This window comes from Anomalospiza imberbis, chromosome 9 (assembly GCF_031753505.1).
Source record: "Anomalospiza imberbis isolate Cuckoo-Finch-1a 21T00152 chromosome 9, ASM3175350v1, whole genome shotgun sequence".
Classification (NCBI taxonomy): Eukaryota; Metazoa; Chordata; class Aves; order Passeriformes; family Viduidae; genus Anomalospiza; species Anomalospiza imberbis.
The window spans coordinates 11,716,472-11,740,056 of NC_089689.1; the positions used below are offsets into that span (position 1 = coordinate 11,716,472).

At 43.0% G+C, this 23,585-nt stretch overlaps 1 protein-coding gene across 1 annotated transcript; it reads right to left on the reverse strand.

Moving 5' to 3' along the window:
- Window positions 1-4,804: 4,804 nt before the first annotated feature.
- Window positions 4,805-11,317, reverse strand: LOC137479300 (pancreatic alpha-amylase). The gene is made up of 10 exons (XM_068199680.1): window positions 10,786-11,317; window positions 10,034-10,180; window positions 9,642-9,839; window positions 7,109-7,339; window positions 6,318-6,451; window positions 6,110-6,232; window positions 5,906-6,005; window positions 5,591-5,712; window positions 5,356-5,481; window positions 4,805-5,108 (listed from the first exon to the last, which is right to left on the reverse strand). The coding sequence occupies exons 1-10, from the start codon at window positions 10,954-10,956 to the stop codon at window positions 4,919-4,921; spliced, it is 1,542 nt and encodes a 513-aa protein (XP_068055781.1). The 5' UTR covers window positions 10,957-11,317; the 3' UTR covers window positions 4,805-4,918.
- Between the last annotated feature and the right edge of the window lie 12,268 nt (window positions 11,318-23,585).

Genomic DNA, 23,585 nt, shown 5'->3' on the forward strand with positions numbered 1-23,585 from the left:
AAGAGTAACACTGGCCAGCCTAGCCAGTTCTGTGTGTGGCTTGTGGTTTGTATAAAATCCAGATTTTCTGGGGTCTGCTAGTCAACGTGCAATTGTAGCAGATGGGAAGGTAACAATTGTAAATGCAAGCCTGCAGTGGCTGTGCCGCTGCATCCTGTTTAAACTGGCCTGACTTGTAGTTCACTCCTGGGTAATGACTCCAGAGAACTTTTTATGCAGCAGATCTGTGAAACTTGTAGGCAAAGCAAACCTTCCTGCTTCCTTTTTAGTGTTCTAGTACATTCCAATTGTTAATCTGCCCATCATTCACCAGATGGTAAAATAATGATAGAACTTCAAATATGTTTTCCGTTCACAACTAAGGAACACTGTTCCCAGTTCTGCTTAGAGAAGGCTGAGGAAACTATGTAATCTTCAGTTACACTAAACAATTGACAAGAACTGTTTCACTTGAAATAACTAATATCTTACGGCTCTTCAGCCCACCTGTTCCTCCTAGCACAAAATCCCCCCCAAAAATAGAGAAAAACTCTTCTAAAGTCTCTTTACCCTGTTAGACCAGGCTGCTGAAGCTGAACACCTCTAGAACAGAGGTTTAACATAGCAACATGCAAGTCAAGCTGATAAAAAATGTGCGTGTGTTTTTTCTAAAACACAGAAAGTAAAAAAATAAAAATACACTTTCTCTCACCATCATGTCTACAGTCAAAATACATGAATAATACGTTATCTTTTTTACTTTCCAAGATGTTTAATTTGTAGATTTTTGAACAATGGAGTTCCTCAAGACCAATGCATCATGTTTTTGTGTTGAAATCCATGGCTTAGAAGTTCTTTGCTTTTACAGAGATTGAATGCAAGTGGTTTAGCAGTACCAGTATGAGTCAGAACTACAGACTCATTCGGGTGGGAAAGGAGGGAGATCTTTTTGCAGCAATCTCAAGTCCAGTCAAAGTCAAGTCCAGTTCCTGCTCAAAGCAAGGTCAATACTGAAATCCAACCACATCATTCAGGACATTCTCCAGCCTGGTGTCAAAAGGCCCTAGGGGTGAAGATTCCACAGCCTGTATAAATAAGCTTTTCCACACCTTAATTAACCTTCTAGTGATTTTTTATCCCTTTTTTATCCATTTGAACATGATTATATTTTTGTAAATGTGTGGTAACTTCATGAAGATGAAAATTCAAATTCTAGTTAAAATGTATTGAGTTGCTAAGAATGACAGTCTGATCTGTAACTATAGAAAACAGTGACTTGCAGAACCATAGATGATGCAACCAGGGCTGTTTGAGTGGTTTTCCAAGTGGAGTCTGCTTTTACTTTTCCTGAATAGAATCAAAATGTGGGTTCCAAATGCTGTGTAGCACTCCAGTTTCTACAAAGCTTCTAAGCTGCTCTTGTATGTTTGCATGCATGTGTGTCTCCATACACATCATTGACTCCAGGGCCTCTGCTGTCATGCTAGGCCTGTATTTCTGCATTAGTGATAAATATTTCCTTCCCCACAGAATGACTGCTTGTTACTACAGCTTAGATCAAATCTGGTTTTCAGCACAGAGGTTAAAGTAAATTAATTTGGCATAGCCACCTCATAAGGAAAATTGATGCTACATCTAAACAAGTTAAGACAGAGCTCCAGACAAGCCTATGTGAGTTCAAGCAAAACAAATCTGACATCCCTCAGTCCTGAGGCTTTGAAAGCCGGTGTCTCTTTATTAATAATGGCAATACAGTATTTACTGGCCTGCAGGCCAGCATCCTATATTATCAGGTCATTGCTGCAATAACAACTCTGTAGATCAAAAATATTGGACTTTTAGGCAGTATTAGATGATATTCAACTCAGTTTCCAAAGGATATTTTACCTGCCTAATTTCTTGTGAGCTACACAAGCCTAGCAAGGTGGTTTTTTGTTAAGTTTTGGAAGCCTCAGGCCAAAATGTTTTGATTACTAAGGTAAAAAAGAAAACCACCAGAGCAGCTTTGAGGTAAAAATGACAACACTACTGGGTAAAATCTGATTTTCATGGTGACAGTTCAATAACTGTCTTCATCTCAACAGGGCGGTGTAAGAAAGTGCTTTAGAAAGAGGCAGCAGAAGGGCCCTGGTGAAGCTGGCAGGATCCTGGCTGTTCCTGCTAGAATGGTGTCTGTGGTACCGAGGCTCCAGGCATGGGGAGCTGCATTCATCCTATTGCACAGCCTTCGTGTGGCAGGGTTTTGGTAGCCAGGGGTTACGGGGGTGGCTTTTGTGAGAAGCTGCTGGAAGTTTCTCTTTCCAGAAGAGCCAGTGCCAGCTGGCCCCAAGGCGGACCTGCCACTGTTTTGCCAAGACAGGCGTTCTCCATCCTTGTCTCAGCCCGTGAGCCTTTGGTCACACCTCCTGTGCACCGTCCTGCTGAGGAGGGCAGGCAGAGAGGAGCTGTTGTGGGCACCTGGCATCCAGACAAGGCCAACCCACCACAGCTATGTAGGCATACATACAACCTGAGACTGCAAAGTGATTGCTGACTCAGTAAAAATTACTCTTTGCAAAAACAGAAAATTATTATTTAAAGAAGGCTTTAGGTCAGGCAACTGCTTTCCTGAGCACAAGCAGCCAATTTCTTTATACTGCTAATTCTTCTGTCTGAATAAAATACAAATGCAATGGATAATCCACTAAGTCTCCTTTTAATATTTGACCACCAGATGTGCTGTGACTCTTGAATGAAAAAAAATGGAAAAAAAAAGGAAGAGAAAACAGAAAAGAGAAAAATAAATAGAAAAAAAAGACTAAAAAAATTAACATAATTGTAAATTTACAGTGCATTTTTAGAATTAGAGATTAATTACACACCTAAATTCATGGTTTGGCCAATGAAAATGAGCACTGTTTCTAAGAGAAAATTAAATATTGCACTCTGCCAAAAAATTCTAAAATTGTACAATTCAGGAGAACTGTTGTGCCATCCTGATGTGCCCCAGCAAATATCTTACCTTAAATTTGATAATTTCATAACATAATTTCAATTTTTCTTTGAACACTGGTATAAAAATTTAAGGCCTTAATGTCGGCACTTCACATAGAAGAGTAGCAAGAGAAAGTTTAAAAATAAAGATAAACGTTTCCTAGTACTAACAGTCTTTTGAAAACTTAGAGATCAGCAGTAAGGTTGACTGTAACTCTGGGTTTAGTGAGTTATCTGAAAGATCTGGTGTTGCTGTGGATGACACGATTGCTTTCTTCATCATCTTTGTGCTCAAATTATAATGCAATGTACCAAAATCCTGAAATAAAAGGAACAAAACCCAAGGTCTGAATGCAATTTAGGTCCTTTCAAAGCAGTGGACATTTGGCCCACAAAGTTTTACTTACACCTAAAGAAAGTGTCTCATGATTTTGTTTTCTCCATGTTCTATTTCATGCCACTGTGAAATGCAGAGCTACGTGAACCTACACTAAGCAAAACACTCATTGCGCTCCAACATCCTTGGAAAGTGGATCCACATATGTTCACAGGCACGGACAACCTTCTCCATATCCAGCCTGTTGATTTATGGACACCTCAGATCAGCGTGTGTCATTTCCATCATTTGCCACAAAAGGTGTGGGGCTTGGATGTGCAATTTGATGTGTGAACTGATTATTCCATTTGGGATTGGGCAATGTCTGAGTAATAGAGGATGGAATCCTAGTTTCTGAGGGGTAGAGCTGAATGCAGGGCTTAAGACAGCTCCTATCAATTTCAGAGGGGCCCAAGGACTCCCTGACCTGCCCCTGTGGGCCAATAACCGGTTTGCAAAGGCTACCAACACCCTGCCACGTGAGTCCCCAGATCTTCGGCACCTCTCCACTGGTGCAGGGGCTGAGTGGATGGATCCAGGAGATGCTGGCAACAGCCAGTGAGGGAGACAGATGGGAGGTCCAGTGCTGGGCCAGGGACACTTCCCACACCCAGACTGCCCTGACAGAACTTGGGAGCCCTTGGGCACACCGAGAGCCAATATCCACCACCAACACCACAGAAAGGAAACCTCAAACGACACCTTGACCTCAAATTGGAGCAACCTCCTTCCATTTTCCCCTCCAGAATGGGATGCAGTCAGCACTTTTGGCCTAGCAGAGATTCTGAATTAAAGCAAGGCCTGCACACTCACTTTTACCGCAGCATTTTCTCACAGCTGACAAGGGATTTGGGAGGGCTGCCAAACGTGTACTGTGTTTGCATATGTCTTTGAGATATTAGAGAATAAGGGTGCCTAACACACCAGAGGCAGGAATTTGTCATGCCTCAGCCAGTGGCACAAGGTGGAAGCAATGCCTGGATACATCGTTTGTTCTCAGGCACCTTCAGCACCTGCACAGGCAGCATTCGCTTGCTGGGGCAAACGATGCAAGAGCTGAGGTTTTGCTTTGTCCAGGCACAAGCTGACTGTGAACCAGGTAACCTGCTGGTTTCACTGATGCCACAGGCTGGAATAACTGATGGGCACAGCCCAGCTTCCTTCAGTGACCCAGACCCCAGGCTTGATTTGTCATAAGGAAGGGACAAACTCTGTACGTAGGCACTGCTCATAGCTGACAGCCCACAAGGTGGCTGCTCTGGGATACAAATGTGTGTGCATGGATCAGCCCTGGAAATACTGCACTTTGGCTTGGCCATTTTAGGTGGCTTGGATTCTTTTTTTATTTTCTCTCCAGTGTTTTTGTTACATGGGAACTGGAGTGTGGCATTGCCTTAAAACCTACCACTGCATCGCCACTAGTTATGAGGGGATAACGTTACATCTAATTCATTAGGGGAAGAACACTACTCTTCAATTTGAATGCCATTTATTATTCGATAGAGAGTCACTCATGCTCAAAAAGCAGGGAATAACATATCGGGGAAACAGTAATACACAGACCAAACAGAGGAGGATATTTCTCCCGCATTATAACTTGGCATCAACATGAATTGCAATAAATGGATCTTCAGCATCGGTATTAATCTGGAAATTAGCCTTTCCATCACCAGAAACAAACACCTGCTTTCCAGTACATTTGTTGTTCTCCTTTTGTCCAGAAATAACATCACAGTAGGTACCAGAAGGCAGTCCAGTTTGCACATCCACATTCATATTCCTGAGAAAATAAACACAATTTATCCATTGTTTTTAAATCAGGTATGTCAAATGGTGTATAAGATTTCTGAACATGATCTTACTCTATTATTTGAAGGGCATTGTAAAGCAAGAGCTTTCTGATCCTACCCATGCTAAACTCCCATTTTAGCTCTCTGGACCCAGCATGCACTCAAAAAGCTCATGTTGGATTGCTGATGAGGGAGGCTATTGCTCTCTCTAGGAAACTATTTCTGCCACTGACTTACCAGTCATCGTTATTGAAGATGATGAAACCTTTATTACCACGGCCAAAAGCCACTTGATTGCTGCCATTGTCCCACCAGTTGGAGAAAGGCTCACCATCCACCACGTTACGGAAGATAACCATGTTCCTGAAAACACAAGCAGTGTCTGCCACTGCACCTGCAACACCTCGAAAACCACATGGAGCAGCAAGCAAAAGCAACTGCTTTTACTTCTTGTTTCTCCCCAGTGCCCTACCTGATTTGACGCCAGCGATGTTCACAAACCCAGTCGTTGCCACAGGTCGTGTCCGCGTTGATTGTGACGGCCTTTGTGGAGCCATCTGCATTACTTGGGGGTCCATACCAGTCATTGACATCCTGGCATTAAAAAGACAGATTTATATTTTCTGACTGAAAAAGCAGAGAACCCCTCTGGAGAGCAAAGCTAGAGGGAGCATTAAAGTTTCACCGGCTACATCCAGCCTGGGACAGGGAAACACACTGGTCTACTTCTCTGGCCCTGCTCTCACCCTTAATCCCCATGGATGGATCTTCAGCGTTAATAGCTCACCTTTCCATTTTCAAAATATCTTGGCCAGCGAAAACTTGACATCACACGCGTGAACCCATATGGATGGGCAAGCATGAAACCGACCGCCATTTTATAGAGCCTGTTTGGTGGACAAACAAGGAATGAGACAGAGGAACCTGCCAGAGAACACACAGACAAACAAGCAAAAGCAAGAAGCATCACCCAGACCAGAGCAATCCTTACCTGGCATCCCAGAAGGTGAGAATAGAAGCTCCACCAGCCCCGTGTCCTCTCTGGTTGTCATGATTATCCACAAAGACCAGGGCTCTGTCGGAAGGCACAAAGCCCCAGCCTTCTCCCCAGTTCCTAAACAAAAACACAGACTTGAAGCTACCCTGTCAATTGGTGTATCCAGTGAATCCTGGAGAAGTTGCAGCACCTTCATCCTTACTTTAAGTAGGCCATCTTTTCTCCATTCCACTTGCGGAGCACTGTCCCCAGTTTGGCACCATACTTGAATTCTGTCACTCGGCCATTTCCAAAGTACTGACTGCCTGTGATGGGCTCTCCACCCAAGTCAATTACCTGGTACAAGAAAGAAAACCTGCATCCCTTCTTGTCTTACAAAGACCAAAAATGCAATGTACAGAAGTTAACATGATTCTTGCTTTACATTGAGAAGAATGTAACTACGTATTTTTGCTGTGTAGATCAACACAAAGTCAGTATAAGGTGTGGGGGACACATGTGAAAACATGACTGATGAAAGGAATGGTAAAGTTGATTGACAATCTGTTGTGGAGGCATTTTTAAGTCTGTACGAAGCTGGGAGCGGGCTGAAGCTTTTCCACCGCAGCTCTCGCAGCCAATAAAGCATCCAGCCACCACGCGGATGGATTTGGACGAATTCCCTGCCTCTTTGTTTCTTCCCTCGTGCCGACGGCAAAGCGCGGCCAACAGCCCACCCCGGAGCGCGGCACCAAAAGCGCCTGGGAACTGCGGCGAGCCCCAGCTCCGACGAAAAGCTGAGACGCCCAAGCCGGGCGCTCAAGACCTGACCGGGGCCGAGAAAACTAACGCGTAGCCGCGCAAAACTACCTATGTCTGCAGGGCTGCTCTAAGTAAATTGTGAGCTCCTTCTAGGGTAAGTTAGATGAGGATGTATTGCTGTTCCTCTGAAGGAGGAGGCAAAAGAGATACAAAAGACAAAGGCATGCATAAAGGAGAAAATGTGGAGATTACCTCCTGGTAAATGAAAGGTCTAGTTCCTGCAGAAAACCATTCAGTGTTTAGATTGTGCAGCTTGTCCAGAAATGCTTTTATGTCCCCAGGCCACATGTGCTTGGCAGCATCAATTCGGAATCCTGCTACGCCCATGTCAATGAGATTGTTCATGTACTCCGCAATCTTTGAGCGCACATAGTCCTTCTCCAGGGCCAGATCCAGAAGGCCACTCAAGCGGCAGTCCCGGACCTGTGCAACAGAAAAGAAAAAAATAAAGATACCTGTGTGTTACACCAAAGGAGGGGTGGAGGTTGGGTGGTGGTTAATGAGGTTGTATTGGATTGGGAATAAAGGAGAGAGTGATATCCAGAGTAAAGGCTTTTGCCTTCACAAGTCACTGTTGCACATGATAAAGCCCTACTGTCCTGGAGACAGCTGAACACCGTCCTTCCAATGGGAAGTGGTGAATAAATTCTTGTTTTACTTTGCTTATGTGTGTGGCTTTCTCTTTACCTATTAAACTGTCTTTAGCTTAATCCATGAGTTTTCTCAGTTTTACTCTTCCAGTTCTCTGCCCCATCCCACTGGAAGTAGGAGGCTGAGTGGTGTTCAGCTGCTGGCTGAGCTAAACCACAAGTCCTCTTTGGTGCTCAATGTGGGACTCAAAGGGTTTGAATTAACAACGGCTATGATTAAGGTGCTAGATGGAATTTACAGCTGGTTTTGCTGCTTGGGTAGTGATTGACAGGCTCCTGTGCTTGCCATGGGGCTCACTGGCCTCACTGTGCATGACAGTCTCGGGCTCATTAGCGGCTGCTTTGTGCTTTGGCTGCAGCTGCAGCCTGTGCTGCTGATCCCCTCTCTCTGGGATGTTCTGATCCCGCCACTGGCGATGGCCTGGGCCGGCACCCGGCCGGGGCAGCGCTGCTGCTCCTGTGCTGCTGGACTGGACACGCTGGAACTCCAGAGTGGACTCGAGCCACAGGGACTGTGACCTGTGCGTGAGTCCAGGTGGGACAGGTACATCTGGAAGTGCCTGTGGCCATGGAAGAGTCCCCACCAGAGCAGGTACATCTGAGGTGCCTGTGGCCATGGAAGAGTCCCCACCAGAGCAGGTACATCTGAGGTGCCTGTGGCCATGGAAGAGTCCCCACCAGAGCAGGTACATCTGAGGTACCTGTGGCCATGGAAGAGTCCCCACCAGAGCAGGTACATCTGAGGTGCCTGTGGCCGTGGAAGAGTCCCCACCAGAGCAGGTACATCTGAGGTGCCTGTGGCCATGGAAGAGTCCCCACCAGAGCAGGTACATCTGAGGTGCCTGTGGCCATGGAAGAGTCCCCACCAGAGCAGGTACATCTGAGGTGCCTGTGGCCATGGAAGAGTCCCCACCAGAGCAGGTACATCTGAGGTGCCTGTGGCCATGGAAGAGTCCCCACCAGAGCAGGTACATCTGAGGTGCCTGTGGCCGTGGCTGTGTCAGGGCCACAGCAGGGGCGGCCCTGAAGGCCCAAGGCCAGCTCTGTTGGGCCCGAGGCCAGCTCCGTGCTGCAGCAGGTACAGCTTGAGGCACCAGCAGCTGTTCAGGAGACTGGGCTGGAGCACCTCGAAGGTGTGGCCATGGATAAAGCCGCAGCAGAGCAGGAACACCCTGCAGGGACTGCAGCCAGGAGCGAGGCCAGGTTGGGCAGGTTTGCTTTCTGAGGGGACAGTGGCTGTGGGTGAGGCCGTGCTGGAGCAGATCTGTTTCAGGGGACACTGAGGTCCATGGACAGGGCCGTGCTGGAACAGCTGTCCCTCAGAGCCCCTGTGGCTGTGGTTAAATCCATGCAGCAGCCATGTCCCCCTGAAGAGCCTGCAGCACACAGAAATGGCTGCACTTGGGGCAGGAACAGCCCTGAGAGACCGCAGTCTCTGGGCAAATCCAAGGCAGAGCAGGCGTAAGGGGAGGAGTTCATTGCAACATTAAACATGATGGTCTAGTCCAAAGGAACTGGGAGTGGACATTGTAATGGAAATACCTTTAACTTGTTGTAATCCAGGATTTGAGATATGTCTTAGAGGGATTACCACAGCAGAAGCCACCTGAACCCGTGGAGGACAAGCCCTACATGAGGCAGTGCAAATGCAGAAACATAATGTATTGTTGCAAAGTGGCTGAAGGGAGAGCTTGAGAAAGAACTGCTACATATTCCAACTACAAAATCCTGTAAATTGTGCAACTACAGCACCACCTTGCACTGCTGTCAATTTTCCAAGGGGGCTCCTTTTCATGATCAACTGAGTTTATAAGGTATAAAAATGAGCTCACAGGCTGAGCTGAGGACACTGGGCACAAACATCTTCAGGAGCAAACATCTGCACATAGGTTCTTGATTCCTCGGTACTTAGAATATTTTGGCCACACGTACCTATGGTCACTACTTCATTCACTTGTCAAGTGACTAAGCACAGGTTTTGTGAGGCACTACACCATTTGATTTTACCGCAGAGTTAATAGAACATATCAAAAAAAAAAAAAAAAAGATTTGAAAATTTTTCCAGGGGAAGTTACCTGATACATATCACCATAATTTTCAATTTCTCCACTTCCAGTGTGACATTTGCCATCATTGAAATCCCAGCCGGAATATGGCACAGCTGGAAAATCTTCGCTTCCAGCATTAAAATAGCTTCCACAGGTAGAATGTGTGCCTGAGCCACCTGCAGCCCCACACATATGGTTGACAACAGCATCCACATAGATACGAACCTGGAAAAGCATTATGTGCATTTCAGTATGTTTTGTAGCAAATGTGAAGTAATAGCCAGGGCTTTACCACATCACTGTTGATTATTTTCCCTGTCAGTTTCTTCTCGGTTTACACCTCCTCTGAGGACAGCAGCACCCTCCCTCAGCTGATGCAGCACTTCTTGCCGTACCAGACAGATTTTCAAGGCACTTACTCCAACATTGTTGCATCTGGTCACCATGTCTCTGAATTCCTGTTCATTTCCTGATCGAGAGCAGATCTTGTAGCTAATGGGCTGGTATCGTTCCCACCAGGGTCTGTTCGGGCTAGTAATGACAATATTTTCATTTGGAGGTGAAACCTGCAGATGAAATTATGTACTTTGATAAGAAAGCAAATGGTTTGACTTCAACATTTTAAGGGCAAAATCTGCACTCAGGATCTCTGCCCTCAGAGGAAAGTTAGTACCCAACCCATTCTCCCTCCCACAGCAGAAGTTCAGGTCTGTGAGATGTCTGTCTTGTACACTGGCAAGAAAGACATTTTGGGTTGTTCCTGTGAGTTGCCCGGGTCCAGCATGGGCCTGCTTTCCAGGACATGTGCATGGAAGGGCTGAAGCCACAGGAATTATTTTTACCTGTAATGCCAAACCTCATTGCTTCCATAATTCCTTTAGAAGAAGGTGAAGAGCTTTACCTTCTACGTAGCTTTCAAGGGAAGCCTTTCAGCATGGCCCTTTGTAACTGATCTGCTAGACATACACCATCATTCATTCCTATAGGGTCCTGCAGAGTTAGGGTTGCTTCTAAAAGCAGTTACTACCTCCTACTCTTCCTCCCCAGCAGCAAAGTTACTTAGAGATGACTGTCTACAACTCAGGCGTTATTAACCAAATTATTAATTATTAATAACTTATTAATCAAATATTACAATGCCATTTTCCTGTACTCACAGGAAACAACTCACCTGAACACCTCCAAATCCATTCGGAGCTAAGTAGCGTTCACACTCCAGAGCAATATCCTGCCAGCGCCATTCAAAGAGATGCACAATAGAAGTTCTCTTAGGGAAAGTGTTGGGGTTGTACTGCCCCCAGCAAAGCCCTGCCGCTGCGAGGAGAAGGAGAAGGACTTGCATGGTGCCTTCAGTGTAAGGCTGTGGTCTCTTCACTGGCTATTTATGTGCCTGCTAGATGACAACGCTCCTGTAGCAGGTGTCAGAATTCACATGGATCAATGCCATCAGTTATTATTTAGATAGATAGCTCAATATCATTCCTTTGGTTTGTTTTTTCTCCTGAATAACCCAACAGCTGAAGATAAAATACTTTTTCACAATGATTATACGCCATCATAAACTAAGTGGTCCAGGAGCAGTGCACCCAAATCCAGAATTGCATTCTTTCCAAATCACATAAACAAAGATACTTTATCAAAAGTATTCCAAAATGTGGAAAATCAGACAGCTGCAGAAGGTGAACTGGGTAGTGCCACCATCCTTTTGGCCCTGGGAGAGGTAAACTCAAGGCAAGGACAAAAGTTAAGACATCCTGTCTGGTCACTCTGACCACTCTGACAAAAATATGTAACAAGGACATTGCTGATAACCAAGAAGATTGTGTTACTGAGGGAACAGGGGCAAAGGAGTTCAAGTGGAAAATTTTGTACAGAATTTGAAGACCTATGAATACTGGTAAGCTGATGCAACAAACAGCTTTGCTTGCATAGCATGGTCCGTGTCTCTCAACCCCCGCGAATGCTGTCCCGTGTGAGGAACGAGAATTCACCTATCTGGCCGTCCAGCGGGGATGCCCCCAGAACTGAAGTGCTGCTGAAAGGAAGCAGGAGCCAGCCGGCATCCATCCCTTCAGGTTTTGATGGTGACCTGTGGGGCACATGGGCACTAATATGCCTTCAGAAGAAAAACTTGTCTTTGAACTTATGTCTGAACTTTTAAAGAAACACAGAAAATCAGTTGCTTCTCATTCTCCTAAGCTGATTTTACACTGGGCAGCATCACACGTTAAAGGCCAGCATGGCCTTTCCAGTGGAACTGGGGGATGAACGGGGTGATCAGAGGTGATAAGATTGCAGCTGGTTTTGTACCTCTCTGGAGAGCTATTTTAGAAACTCTTGAAGCTAAGGAGGGTGCTGGGAAAGAATCGTCTCCTGGTGCCCCCTCAGCAACAGGCAAGGACTGTGCAGAGGAGCTTTTAACATCCCCCTCTGTCTACGAACGATGAGAGATGGGTCTTTCTTTGCGAGTCACAATCCAATGGAAAGCAAGATGCTGGCACAGCTGATTAAGTTAGAATTGTGAGTATTGGGGAGGTGTTCCGGTAGTGTCAGTGCAACTTCCAAATATTACAGTAATTTCTCCATATTGGAGCCACTGTCATTATGGGTTAAACACCCTGAATCTCTTTCCTAAATGAAAGAGACCTTGAGATTAAAAAATTCCTGTAAGCAGTTGCAACAGGAGTACTAAGAAAGAGACCGAAAACCAACCTGGGTATGGATCCACAGACCCTGAGAACAAATCCACAGAACGGATCGATCCTTAATTTGGTGCGCGGTGTTGCTGGCAGTGGTGGGACCCCCTCGGAGCTCCCCCTGCCCACAGTTGGCCCCAAGGCTGGTATTAGCCCCCTGGGCTCAAAACCCCCCGGCTTGTCAGAGCTTTCCCGCCTCCTCCCGCACCCGGGCAGCAGCGCCGACCTGCGGGCCCCCAGTTGGTGCCTGCCGAGAGCCGCCCATCAGCTCCGGTGCATGGCAGGATCATGCCCTGCACAAAGTGCTGAAGCTGTGGCACACTGCTGTCAGAGTGCCTGCAGCATGCATTGAAATACATTTGTTAAAATTAACCTTGTCTTTTCAGGGAGCTGTGATTTTTAACAGGATTGTTTATTGGAGAGATGATTCACTGAGAGCCATTAACTAAGTCCTATAACCCTGAATTTTACCTGCAGCAGTTTAATCCCTCCAGCAAACGCATGCTGCTGCTATTTTGGTCACGGAACAGTTGTTTACCTACGTGTTGTTCCTTGATGTTTAACTGTTGTATGACAGATTTCCAGTAACTTTTTTGTAATGATAGAGGCAAAATAACGTTTGTTAAATTTAAGTGATATTAATTTTCAATTCTGTTAGGTTTCAATTTACTACAGTTTAAGTCATGGTAAAATTCAGTTCTATTGAATTTAAGTGGTGTTAAGTTTACCTTCTGTTAATTTGAAGTTCTATTGCACTTCTGTCAAAGTAAGATTTTGTTAAGGTTATGTTCTTATAAGTTAATTTCTGTTAAGATTAGTTTTTGTTCAAATTAATTTCTGTCAAGTTTATGTGTTGCTAAGCGTAAACAAAGTTAAATTTAAGTTAAATTAAATTAAAGTTAAAGTCAATTTAAGGTCTGTTATTTTAAGTTCTGTTAAGTGCTATTAAGATGAATTCAGCTTCAGTAATGTTAACTTCCTCCTTCCTAAACAGCACAGCCCCTGAAACCCTGAACTTTAGAACTGTAGCCACTTATTTCCACTTCCCACTTAGACATTATCCTTTTGTTCTCCTATACAAGTCTCTTTGTCAGTGACATGACTGTATTTGATAAGTTTTCATTGATTGTGATCTGTATTGCATGTATCTTATCCTGTATCCAGCAGATAAGCAGTAATAGTCTTAAAAAGATAATGGCCTTACAGGTGCAAACTGTTTTAACATCAGGGTACACAAACCCTTTACATAAAAAACAAAAAAGGGGGAAATGTGGAAAATCAGAGTTCTCCTTTTCATATTTGACCACTAGATGACGCTGTGACTCTAATATACTGGTAACATTTTGGTTTATTTTATGGAACTCTGCAGCATTTTTATATATAAAAAAGTTGGTGTTTTTCTTGCATGCATTGTAGCTGTAAGCACATATAGGCTGTTTAGTTTCTATACAAATCCATATAGATCAGACAGCCATAACTCTTTCTGACATTACAGGGAAATTCACATTATTTTTGAAGCTGTTCTTATGTTCTTTTCCCTAGATGCAGATATGGACTGCTTTGAGTAAAGACTTGCAAAAAGGGGAAAGTATACTGAGAAGAGATTTGAGATATCTAATTCATGTTTATATTTATATTTTCTGTTTAGCTGTGCTACATAGAATGGTAGGTTTAGTTTCAGTTTTGGAATTTATTTTTCTGTTCTGTAAGAGCATCTGGAATTAAGGAGGACATTTCTATTTAGCAATTATTGCTAAAAATAGATGATCATATTTATTTGCATAGGCATTATTTCTGTTATCTGTTTCAATAAGTCATTTCCTACTTTTATATTTAGAAGTGCAGTTGTTTGATCGACATTGTTGGGGATCTTAGCCAAGAGCTCCATTAGACTTCCACACATGACATCATTGTACTGATGATCTCAAACTGATTCCAAGAGAACAGCATTCTTTCATGTGAGCTAATTATTTTTCACCATTTGCTGTTTCTATGAACTCCTACGAACACTTTTTATTTTTTGCAGCAGTTCTCTCATCTTCTTATCGGAAATGTTAATACAATAAGGCTGTACTGATTGCAGCAGACAAAGCAATACTCAATCTTCTGTACAGAAGTGATAAAGGCACAGCTCCATTCAGGTGATCCCCATATGTAAAAACCCGAGGAAGGTTGAAAACAGGTTATACAATTCAGATCAACTTAAAAGCTAGGTCAGTGCCCATCAGTTCCAGCAGAAAAGACCTTTGGAGCTAGCTTAATATCAGCCTTTCCCACTTTCAGACATGCATGTTGCACACTTCTGCCAGTCAGAGATCTGGATCTTCTTTTCAATATGCAAGCAAGGAAATGACACTCTGAGAGGTAAGGAGTACATAAAGCCTGTTTTTCCTTCACTGAAATGGCATCTGCCACTCACACTCGGGTCTGATTGGGAAATGCCTACATGACACTACAATTCCAACTTCACTGGGACATTGTTCTATCCACAGCAGGCTCTGAGGTGAGGGATAATTTGCATTTATTTTATAAGTAAGCTTCGTTTTTGCAAACTCATTAACAATTATACTGAAACTGAGCTCCAGTCACATAACTGTGCTAACTCTAATTTTGAACATGTTTTCACTAATTTACTTGGAGGTAAGCTTGTATAAAATCACCAGGTTGCAATAATTCTGCTGAATACATAGGATAATACTAATTTTGCTTCCAGGTGTAAGTTTAGTGTCACCTTCAAAAACACCAAATACTGCTTTCCAATAAAAGATATTATATACCTATATAGGCAACAAGTACCTGAAGTTTAAAACTCCTTGAGAAAAGAACTTGCCATTAAAAGTTGCTGAAAATGCTGTGCCACTGGGATGCCAGTGCCAGGGACCCCAAGTGTCCAGCACATGCACACAGCTGCAGTGTCCCTGCAGTAGCACGTTCTAATGGAACAGCACAACAGAAAATCCTCTGGCTTTCTTAAGGCTTTACTAGAGACCAGCCTTCACTTCCAAGAGACTCACAGCAGTGGTTAAAAGCCACTTCTTTTTCTTCTTCTACCCCATGACCAGGCAATTTAGACCCTTGTTTCACCAATAGTCCCACTGATATCCAGGTACTACATGAAGTATTTCTTCAGAATTGGTAAGATCGGCAGTAAGAATATATACCTGGACTTATTCTAGCCTTAAAACTATTGCTATACAACTGTAAGCACTAAAATTGATACAAGAGGCTTCATACCGTAATTTCCGTTTAAAAATATATATATATTTCCCAAACCGAGGAATCTTATGTTGTAACAGACTCCTATTCTGTTTGAGTGATTTTTTTTTTTTTAACTTCTTTTTGTCTCAACTCTATTTTTTAATGCTAGGAAGTACATCTACTTCTCCTTTGTGCCGCCGTGCCCACCTGAAGCCCCCTGGCTTCACTGGCCCGGCAAAGGCACGGTCAGCTGCAGGGGACACTCCCCTGTTTCTCAGGGAGATTCAGGGAGCGGCTCAGGCTGAGTGCTATGCAGTCAGCCTAGAATGGAGGAGAGGCAACATCCAAGGAGGCAATAAAGAAGCTGACTCAAGGCTGGGGAAACAATCTCAGGTTTAATCCAGGCTCCGAGGAGCTCCGAACTCCAGAGGCTCCAACAACGGACAGCAAGCGCTGGGCCCTTGCAACAGTTTAAATACAGGGGTGGCAACAGTGGGAAGGGAACACCTATTAACCAATGAGGGGATTTGAGGGAGTGGAAGGTGAAGGGATAGACGGATACAAAAACCAATAGTGGAAGTTTAAGGGTGGGGCCCCTGGCCCTCACCCAATCACTTGATGCCCAGGGTAGAAGATTCTGGAAGAGTGGGATGGGGAGCCAAGTGATGGACAAGGTACCAGGGTGGGGGGACAGGGGGATGACTAGGCATTTTCAGGGAGATTGACATTGAAGGAAAACTTGGGGTAAACCATTGGGAGAAAATGGGGGGTGAAGGGGCAAACTATTACAGAACAATTACAGAAATGTAAAAACACAATGCAACACCTTTGGCAGAATTTCACTGGTGAGAATTTCATTCTTGCAGAAGAAGCTTCCCTGCTGCAAAAAAATTTCCTTTGATAACTTTAAAAGTCTTCTAGAGATTTATTGACTTGAATTACAGCAGCTCACTTATCACTAAGACTTTGTGTAAATCATGGAAAAGGATAACAAATTTCATATGGGAATGAAGTGGACTTCCCACTTTTACTGCTAAATAGAAGAGCTCAAACAATCATAATATCTGATGTGTACATCTACACTTTATATATTGTGCCAAAGTCAGCCTAGAGATTGGAATCAGGTCTTATTTAAAAAGAGAAGTATAAGAGAATGAGAGGACACTATTTTAAGCCAAACAGCAAAAGATAAGGATATTTACTAGAGGCTAAATTCTTTATAGTTCAGAGTGTCTATAAAATTTACTTTGCAGCTCTGCTTCATTTCAGACACAACTATAAATGGCTTTATTTCCTCCTAGGACCTGCTTGTTGTTCCCTAATTTGAGTTTTTATCTAGCGTGTTATTATTTTGGTTCTGCTGAATACTTTGAAAGGCTTTCAAGTGCACTCTCTCATAAGTCCACTTTTTTCCCCTAGATTTTATAAAACAAATTATTTTATGTTTATATTACAATATTTAAGTACTAATTATCCTCCCAAGACAAACATTCTTTTTCTAGATAAAAAAACTCTGGGGCTAACCATGTTGTTCATACATTTAGGACAGTAATTTTTGTAGTGCAGTTTTAATAAAATCTATTCAGTGAAACAAGGCCTTGCCTTCATCTGTGTGCTTACAGAATGATCTGGAAGAGGTCTGTAAGTGAAAGATCACCATTTTAGTAATCATTTCTTCCTATAAATATTTGTCAGGCAAGGCTACTTTAGGCAAGGCCACTCCGTGAAATCCTGGGATTTCACGGTATCCCAGTGTTACCCACAGAGTGTTCCCTTTGCCCAGAGGTTCCATGGGCTGGGGCTGAGCACTCTGCCTCAAGCAAAGCCTGTCAGGAGCAAGCTGGAAGCACATTAGTCCCATTAATTACTGCCTGGATTGAAGTCTGAGCATTCAATGTAGTTCAGATCAGAAAGCCACCAGGAAAGCTGCAATTTAAATTTACTGTTCATCAAAAGAGAATGTGCAGATGGCATACTCTATCTAGGGGATCACTGGAATTTCCTACTCTTAGTTCCTTAATTTAGGAGGAAGAATTACTGCCTTTTTAGTTACTAAAGTAGCCTTTGCATCTGCTGTAGGGATATAGCAGTGAGATGAAATGGTGGAACAAATGGAAACAAGGCGCTGTTGAACACAGCCTTGGGAACACGGCAGTCAGGAGGCCATAAAAAGCTTTTGACAATTAGAATGACAAAAGGAAGTTTTGGAAATGTAGAAACTTTGGCTGTTATGGTTTGATTCCTGTTATAGAAAAAGAATTTGTAATGAACCAATACCTGACACACTCAATTGCTTCACATAGTGGGAAAAAGAACCCCAAAAAACCCCAATTTCACGTTCAGCAAAATGCTTGGATCAAAAAGCTGCAAAAATGAGTGCTGGAGGACTAGGAAGTGAATAATTTTCTTCATGAGAGAGCTGCCCCCTGCTACTGTTAACAGGGATAAGAGGAAGCTGCTTTGGTGCAGCTTCCAAGAGTTGTGCTGTGGCAGAGCCCCACAGTCCCTGTGTGGCCATAGTCAGGTGCTGGTCAGGGGCTTTGGTTTGCAGAGTTTTTTTTCCTGGTGGTGTTGTGGTTTTTTTCCTTTTGCCTCATTTTTGGTGTTGGTTTTTGGTTTTGGATTTTTTTTTTTTTAATTTTTAACGTTTGCTTGGGTTTGTAGTTTTTATTTTTCTTTTTTCCACACCTAGCCCTGTTGTTTGTAAATCAGTTCATCAGTGTAGAAAATACACCACAAAGCCTGCATGGGGTTAATGAAACCTCCTAGTAATGTTTCTGGCTTGTACTCCCTGATGGAAGGAACCAAATAGCAGATCCTTATTTACATTTTGCATAAGCATTAGTTAGGGGAGGAAACTTGTCTGCTCTGAAAGAAGCACATCTGTCAAACACTGCATTTACTGCAGAACATTCTTCTAACTTATTACTTATTCCAGAATTTTAGCCCAGAAATAAACCAAACCGAACCAAACCAAACCATGATAGCATTTTCCTTTCCACTTATTCAGCAATAATTTTGGCAAGAGAAACTTTACATGAATATTTAAAGAGGAAGAGCTTGGGATTTATACACCTAAGATTCGATTAAGATAGAGCTTGGCATTTTATTCCACACCCAACCCCCCTACTCCTCCTCAATCCTCTAAGTGCAGTGACCTTTCTTAGGTTTCACTAAGAGTATATAATAAATTATTACTTCTCTTATAACTCCTGAGATTTTTCTCTCCCTTTCACTTTCAGTAAAATTCTTCTGATGTATTTTGTGAGGAAGCTGCCTGAGGAAGTGCTTGATTTCAGGACACATGAAGTCATAAATCTTCATTCATCAAGGATAGGCATGAAGTAATTCTACTGAAGACAACTATCAGGGATTTCCTAGAGGAAGGAGACAGGGGGCATTTGAGAGAGTGAGATCTACAACTAGAAGGTCCAGTGAGAACCTGAGAAGAAGGGTAGGAAAGGAAGGGCAAAATCAACTGGAAACCTGAAGAGAAAAAGGAATGGAAAATCTAGAACAGAAAGATACAAATAAAATATAATAAATATTAATTACCACTGCATAATGAGAAGATATACTGAAGACTAAGGCCAAGCTGCACGAGAGTAAGCCCCAGCGGGCAGCATCTCTGGCCATCAGGAAAGGCAAGGTAGGAGCTGAGCTAAACAGAGCAGCCAGAGCACAGCCCCTCAGCACCTGAGCAGGGTGAGCAGGAAACCTCCAGAGACAGCCCCCACATCCAACTAAGAGTCCACACCACAGGACAAGGTCACTGTGGTGGTACAGCCCTGATACGGAGGGACAGTCAGCCCCACGCACCAGGACCAGTTCCAGGAGTTGCCAGGCAGGTCCACAGCACTGCAACAGTCCAAGGTGAAGTCTGAAGGTCAAGGCCCAAATCAAGGAGCTCAGTAGCCAAGGGCAGGTGTGACCAGCACTGAACTAGACCAGCACTCCTCCAGCAGCGCTGCCCATGCCACTGAAAGCCAAAGGCTCAGCTTAAAAACAGCTGCTGGGCCTATGGACAGGGGTGTGTAAAGCTGCAGCTGAGGTTGGTCAAGGCCCTTAAAGCCTGTTGGTGCCTTGAGGGCTCTGACACCAAGAGGACACAAGCACAGTGACCTCAGCATTCTGTAAAGCCTTTAAAATGTACCATCTACCTTCAGGATATGAAAATCCACTTGACAACTAATTGTTACATTTGGCACAAATAAGTACCACACCAGGCAATTTAAAATTAATTTGGCGTGCAGCAAGAATGCTTCAAAGCAGCTAAAAGAATGGAGCACACTTAAAGAGATGCAATAAAGATGGCGCTAGTAACTGAAACTGCATACAAGTGTGTTGCAGCGCGTTCCAGGGCCCCCCAAGGCTGTGAGTTGGCTGGTAGCAGCAGCAGGCAAGGAGACTCCACACGGCTTCTGGGGGTGCTCATTAGAGGAGGGTTTATTGGGGTCCAACCCCGGGAGGCAGCATGGTTTCTGAGGGAGAGGGGGAAAGGGGAAGGGGAGAGAGGGGCTGAGAGAACACCAGCCAGGACAGCTGGCGAGAAGAGAGAGAACCATCCCCCAGGCACACTGAACAGGGACATTCAAAGTGGGCACGGAACAGATTGGGCCAGTGGGGTTACAGACACAGGATACTGCAGGGGAGGATCACAGGCTTGCAATAAACCAGACATTTTCGAGGGGTGAGACAGAGCATACCCTTTAATTAAAATATAACGCCACACAAGTGCAAGTTTCAGTCATCTGTTTTCTTTTGTGGCCTCTCTGTGAACATTGCAAGCACTCATGCTCTGCTGTGTGCCCTGTGCCAGCCCAGTGCTCCTGCTGTCCCACCACATGGGGTTTCTGCTTGCTGGTCTGGCTGTGAGCTAACCCCACAAGAGCAGCATTGTTTCCCTGTCCTTAACGTGTGCCTGAGATGCTGCTGCTTTGCCCTGCCTAGAAGAGATTTATAACACAGAGCACTTTTTAGTAGCTTTTGTTCCTGCATTGGCTTTAGGGATCATGGAGTTAGTCTTTGTGAATAATGCCTCAAATAGATACCTATGAACATTAATATTTAATGTAATTTCGAATGCAGGGTTTGCAGAGTGCCTAAATTGGGTGTCTACATGTTAAAAAGGCACTTAGGATATGTGAAAGATTAGGTATTTTGTGTCAAATTTCTTTGACATTGAGTAGGCCTCAGGAATAGCAAACTAAAAGTTTCATTAATATTTTTACCAAAAAGTTCATTACTCTATTAAACTTTTCTTCTTTCTTTTTATTTTATTTTTTTTTAACTTTGGGTAAGCCCTAGGAATACCAAGCTAAAAGTTTCTCTGATATTTTCACCGAAAGCTTTCTATTCTAAGTATGTAAACTTTTTCTCTTCGTTTTCCTTCAATACTAATAAAGGTCATATTGCTGCATGCTGAATCAACTGTAAGTATTTCCTGTGAGCTGAATTTTATTTCCGAAGTTGCTGACCTGACTTCTGTGTACAACTGGATCAGAGAACCATCTGGGAGACATCTGTTAAGCTGTAATATCTCCCAGACAAGGAACATATCCCACAGTTCAAATGCAAAAAAACTGAGGTAACCTTCCATTCCTATGCAAGTGTTCTTTAATAAATAGCAAGCAGTAAATAATAAAGCATTGAGCAAGTTGCTTGGATTCTGTCCATAATGGTCTATAAAAGCCACTTAATAATTTGGTGACCTTGTATTTGAATACAATAAACAATAGCTCAACATTTTTGTTGCACATCTGTCTTACTTTTTTTGTAGTCACTGCTTTTTAGCTATCCCAACGTGCTTCAAGAGATTAGTATTTCAGAAAGCAACCATACAGATTTTAACATATTTCTTCTAATGTGTTTACTGGTTCTCCAGCTGTATTTTTAGAAGTTATCGTAGTCTTAGTTTTTATATACATACATACATATATATATATATATATATATATATATCAGAGCAATGCATACACAATACAAGCAAAAAAAAAAACACTACAAAATTGCCTCAGTGAAAACAGAGTCTCCATAAATGCTGAATTTTGGAAAAGTAGCCAGTGGGAAAGGTCTCTGATTGTTATATTTCTACTTTATACCACAACTCTGTGTAGAAAAATTCATGCCTTTTCATTCTAAATCTATTTATTTGACTTGTATTATTCTAGCATTATAGAAGTGGTCTAGTTGGAACACCAGAGAAAGTGCCCTACACTGCAGACAGTGTAAAGATCAGGATAAGTTATAACTTTCAAATCCCAACTCTAGATTTCAAGTTAAGAAAAAGTACTTTTTTCCTTGAGTATATTGTTTATATTGTTTATTAACATGGCCTAAAACACAGTTTTTCTGCATTTAAATCCCTCACCATTGAAGAATAAAAAATTCCAGTGAATATCACTGAACTAGAGTAATTCTCTGGTGAATTATACCACAAAATAAATCTGTCATTGGCACTTAACACTGTGGTTCTGAGGAATATCAGGAATGGTCTTGCCAGCTATGGATGTTACCATTAAACACAATTTTTTAAAGCACAATATAACACATTTGCTTGGCTATCAAGAATATATGGAAATGAGTCACAGGAATTGTTGTAGTAATTGTACTTCTGTATGATTAAATAAAAGTAAATCCAAAATTAAGATCATTCAAATAGTTTGATATATAAAAGTACTTCTTTTATTGCTTAGAATGTGCATACTGCAAATTCATTCAGTGATGAGAGAAATAAAAGTAATTCACTGAGGCCTAATAATAGTGAAGTAAAAATGGTGTAATTCTATATTATTTTACAGCTGGTATTACAGTAAATCAGTGTAAAGCAGGAGTCTAGAAAGCTTTATTCCTCGTGTTGGTGCTACATTACTAGAAAACAGGGGAACAGACAGTATTTGATTTTCACCTTACTGATAATCTCTTCTGCCTCCTGGTTTCTATTTAGCTGGAAAGTGTGAGTACGAGAGTGAGATGTGACCAGCCTTCAGCCCCAGCACTGCAATGTCCTGGCCATTCACTAGACTGACCAAGCTGCAGATCTCCCAGGATTTTCTTAATTACCTTGGACAGCTGTGCTTTCCATGATTGTGAGATTGTGCTAAGCCACCCTTCTGTGCAGTGTCTAGTACAGTCTGTACTTGTATAATTTATTTTTAAAACACTCAGAAAATGGCCTCTGCTCTTGTTATTCAGCAAAATCATGCTACAGATAACAAGTCACATGAAGTTTGCAATAGCTCTTTATCTTGCCTTAATTTAGGATTGAATTGCCACTGAACTTGGCTGCTTTTGCATCAAAAATCCAGTAAAACAATATATTCTAGTCCATGCAGGAAAAAAGCTGGTTTTCCCTTCCTTTGTGCTGCAGGCATACAGAATTGACAGGATATTGGGTCTGTGGGCTTGCCTAGAGTAACGTCACATCTAAGAACCAAGGAAGGCATCAGGAAGCAGTTATCTGAGCAAAACTATACATAAAATATATCATTTTCTAAAATGTAGCATCAGCTAAAAAGTCTGCTAAGAAATGCATCTTGCTGATGATTCTCTTTTGCTGACCAGGTACATAGCAACAAAGATCAAAGATGTCTCAGCAATCTGCAAATAAAACTCATCCATCACATCCAGTACAGTTTAAGGCAGTTGGCTCTGAGACAAGTATCTGCACAAGGTACAAGACAGCAGGAAATCAGTGCCTTCGAGGTGCAAGACAAGTACTCCTATAACAGCGAGTTTGTGACAGGCACACTGAGTGTGAGCCCGTGCCATGGACAGGCAGCAAAGTCTGTTTATCTTATTTACATATAAACAGGAAAGTGCCTCTGACCCGTAAGGTCTATTCATTCCTTGCACCTTTGCTCCCTTTTCAGACCTTCTCCTCTCCAGCTTGCTTACCTTGCCAGGTTGTGAGACCAGGTCTGAAATGAGGCCATGGTGCCACCACTGGAACTGCACAGGGGCAGAGCCCCATTTTTGGACTGGGAGACTGAAGCTGCTCAGCCTCATCCACTGTCTATTGAAGTATAACAAGTTCCTTCCATTAATTTTAGTGAATTTTTGAAAACTTGTATGTAAT

What these genes read in the sequence shown, in the direction of transcription:
- LOC137479300 (XM_068199680.1), bottom strand. Translation starts at nt 10,956, where the DNA reads ATGCAAGTCCTTCTCCTTCTCCTCGCAGCGGCAGGGCTTTGCTGGGGG. An exon ending in ATTATGGTGATATGTATCAG is followed by an intron (nt 7,340 to 9,641) that starts GTAACTTCCCCT and finishes TCTGTTGCACAG; the next exon opens with GTCCGGGACTGCCGCTTGAG. An exon ending in GATATTTTGAAAATGGAAAG is followed by an intron (nt 5,713 to 5,905) that starts GTGAGCTATTAA and finishes TTTTAATGCCAG; the next exon opens with GATGTCAATGACTGGTATGG.